Source organism: Clupea harengus, chromosome 17 (assembly GCF_900700415.2).
Source record: "Clupea harengus chromosome 17, Ch_v2.0.2, whole genome shotgun sequence".
NCBI classification, from domain to species: Eukaryota; Metazoa; Chordata; class Actinopteri; order Clupeiformes; family Clupeidae; genus Clupea; species Clupea harengus.
The window spans coordinates 12,302,320-12,305,567 of NC_045168.1; the positions used below are offsets into that span (position 1 = coordinate 12,302,320).

Below are 3,248 nucleotides of genomic sequence, written 5' to 3' on the forward strand. Positions count from 1 at the left end.
CAATGATGTTCGCTCCACTTCTCATTACATGGATTAAGTTAAATGATCAGTTAGGGCAGGATTTCCAACATTGTGCCAGCAACACTGGCGACAACAGCTGTTAACAAGCTATCTGAGCAAACGTTATGTTGACTGAACACAACTTTACAGTAGTAGGTCTAGCAAAGTCCAAATAGGCTGTCGTCATTAGCCAACTGAAGCTAAACACTGATGCTGAAATTACAGAGCTAAATAACAATAACAAATATAAATCACCTTGATTTTCCAACACCACTTTCTCCAATTATCAATATTTTCAGCGTTGTGATAACGTCGTCATCCATGTCTGATTCTCAGAGTTAAGAGAAAATACGAGAAAAACAACAACCCAACAGTTGACGTTTCTTTTTTTCTTTTTCGCCTGGCTGAGCTGAAATGGTTTACCCGAGAAAAAGGCTCATCACTGCCATCTACAGTACTGGCTACCGTCGTGAACTCTCTATCCCTCTAGCAGTGGATAGACCACTGCGCGTTTCATGTTGTTATCAGAATTCCTGCCTTGTGACTCATGTGCACTCCTATTCTGGAGGTGCTGGGTGCTAGAGTGAGTTCAGTGTCTTCATTCCCGTGTGTGAAAGAGTATACTAGGCGGGGGAACAGGAGGGTTTATTGTGTCCAGGCCAGCACTCCATACCCCATCCTTTCCTGTTAAATATTTTTGTATGATGCTGCAATGTATATCAACAATCCTGTCCAATCAACCCCCCATCTTCCAGATATACCTTCTTTGCTGTGCACTTGGCAGTGACTGTCGAACCTCTCAGAGTGATCAGGACGCGCTTGGGCTACGTCATAGTTTGCCACCTTCGTGTTTTCCTTTGACAGGCTTGGCCATCTGTTTGCTGTGTTGGGATCCAGCGTAGCTTAACAAGACTCAGATTTTCACAAACGATTTAAATCTTTTTTTAACCAACCATATTACCACTCCTTCACTGATCATGAAATAGTAAGATAAATAACTGAGATACTTGAGATTTGTTTGCATGGTTGTGCAGTTATGCAGGGTGTGGGTGGATTTAAGTGTGAGTGATGTTAATACTAGTGTATTTTATAACAATGTATTTGTGTGTGTGTGTGTGCGCGTGTGTGTCTCTGTGTGTGTGTCTGTGTCTGTGTGTGTTTGTGTGTGTGTGTGTGTGTGTGTCTGTGTGTGTTTGTTTGTGTGTGTGTGTTTGTGTTTGTGTGAGCATGCATCTCCTCTAGACCTGTTTACCCCAGTCTTCTGAAACACTGTAGTCGAGAAAGTGCAATGATGTGGGAGTTCTGTACAGAGTCTCACTTGCAATTTTGTCACAATTACAGCTTGTCCTAAGGTTTAGGCATAGTTGTCCAGAGATCTTCTGCAGGAGTTTACCAGAGTCCTGCCATCTTTAGCTTCTAGGGTTAGGGTTAGCTAGGGTGACCAGACGTCCTCCACGGATTTTGCCTCGTCGGATATTTGTGATTCTCTGGGTCCTTCACAAACTAGTTTTTACGCCCTTACAAGTTTTGGAAAGGGTATCTCACTTACGTTCCACCTTCTTGCGCGAGCTCTGACTGTAGAGAGAACTGTCATTGGTCAACCACCCTCTCCAGATAATTATCCTCCAAACACTGAGCACCTTGCCGCTTCCACTAGTTGCATTGTTTACAACAGCACATGACATCTGCATGTAAAATATGTCAAAATTTCGTGAAAAATATGTGTAAACTTCGTTGCGAGGGGGAGGGGGCGGGGTCATCTGTATGCTATAGCCTGCACTACCGCGCCCCCGCGACGAAGTGTCCTCTTTTTCACAAACTCAAATATGAATAGAATAGAATAGAATAGAATATATTTATTTGTCATTGCACAAGTACAACGAAATTGAGGTAGCAGCTCTCAGACACAAAAACAATAAAAATATAGATTGAACATATATATATATATATACATATTTACTAATGCTGTCAGTTTAACGCGTTATTAACGGCGTTAACGCAAACCCATTTCAACGCCGTAAATTTTTTTATCGCGAGATTAACGCGAATTTTTTTTTTATATAATTTTATTTATTTTTTTTTATTATTATTATTATTTTTTTTTAGGTGAATGTTCTTTTTGGCCTCGCAAACTGTGTAGTAGGCTAACGTTACGGGTTGAGTGAATGGTGAGCGCGATACGGCGAAATGGATGATAAAAAGCTTCTGAATGGAAAGTTTACTTTTAAAAGTTGTGTTGTGCAAAAGAAGCGAGCTTCACTGTTGTCTGAAAATGTCAACAGGCAGCTGGCTGAAAGCAAAGAGTAGGCTTACCTTTTATTGGTAACCTAACTGTTACGGTACATTGTTTCTCAAATAAGAGGCCAGACTGCTATGTTCCCAGCAAACTTGAAAAAAAGAAAATATTAAGCCATGGTTTAACTGCACTATAGGCTGAGTCCTTGTTTACCTGAAATGTGCACTTTATAATTTTATTTTGTACTGCCCTGTTTGGCAATGTTGGTTTTCAATAAAATAAAACATTTGCATAAAGCAAGCCAATCCACTTTTCCATGTTGATAAGGGCATTAAAATAAAAATAAAATGATGGAAAAAATAAATAAAGGAAAGGACATAGAATAGATACAAATTTGCGATTAATCGCGATTCATTTTGAGTTAACTATGACATAAATGTGATTCATCGCGATTAAATATTTTAATCGTTTGACAGCACTAATATTTACACTATAAAAACACAAGACATATAACACAACAGAGAGACAAATACAGGTCAGTTTTGTGCATTGTTAAGTGCTATGATGGCTCTGGGATAGTGTTAAAGAAAGTATTAGTATATTTTATCATGAATGTCTTTTTGTTTTAAGGTTTGTTCCAAAATGCTGTGTGCCCTGCTTCTCCATGTAGATTGGACTTTGGAAGACAATTAGCAGAGTCAAGAATGTTAACCCAGAAACCTAACGTATATGTTTACATAAGATAAGAAGGAGAGAGCGGGTTGTGAAATGTCTCGTTGCTAAGCAGAAGTAGAATTCTGCTGAGCTGAAGGTATCCTAAGTGCATCCCAGCGTCTTGACTGTCATACTGTGTAAACATTGGTTAATAAAAGGACTTGTTTTCAGCACGGCACGTCAGACAGACTTAAGGTGTCTGTCTCCGTCGGGGCCCGTTCGAAAACCGTCCAGTTCACTTATATGCTGGGTAGTGTTCTTAACCTGCTAACTAACTGTTGAGGGTCTTATCCCTGAC

The 3,248-nt window shown here is 39.8% G+C and overlaps 1 protein-coding gene across 1 annotated transcript in view; it reads right to left on the reverse strand.

Moving 5' to 3' along the window:
* Nucleotides 1-426, reverse strand: part of LOC105889346 (ras-related protein Rab-18-B-like) — a 9,895-nt gene extending 9,469 nt beyond the window's left edge. The window contains exon 1 of the mRNA XM_012815152.3: nt 256-426. Within this exon, the coding sequence (XP_012670606.1) occupies nt 256-323 (68 nt within the window). The 5' untranslated portion in view covers nt 324-426. The remainder of the gene's footprint in view (nt 1-255) is intronic.
* Between the last annotated feature and the right edge of the window lie 2,822 nt (nt 427-3,248).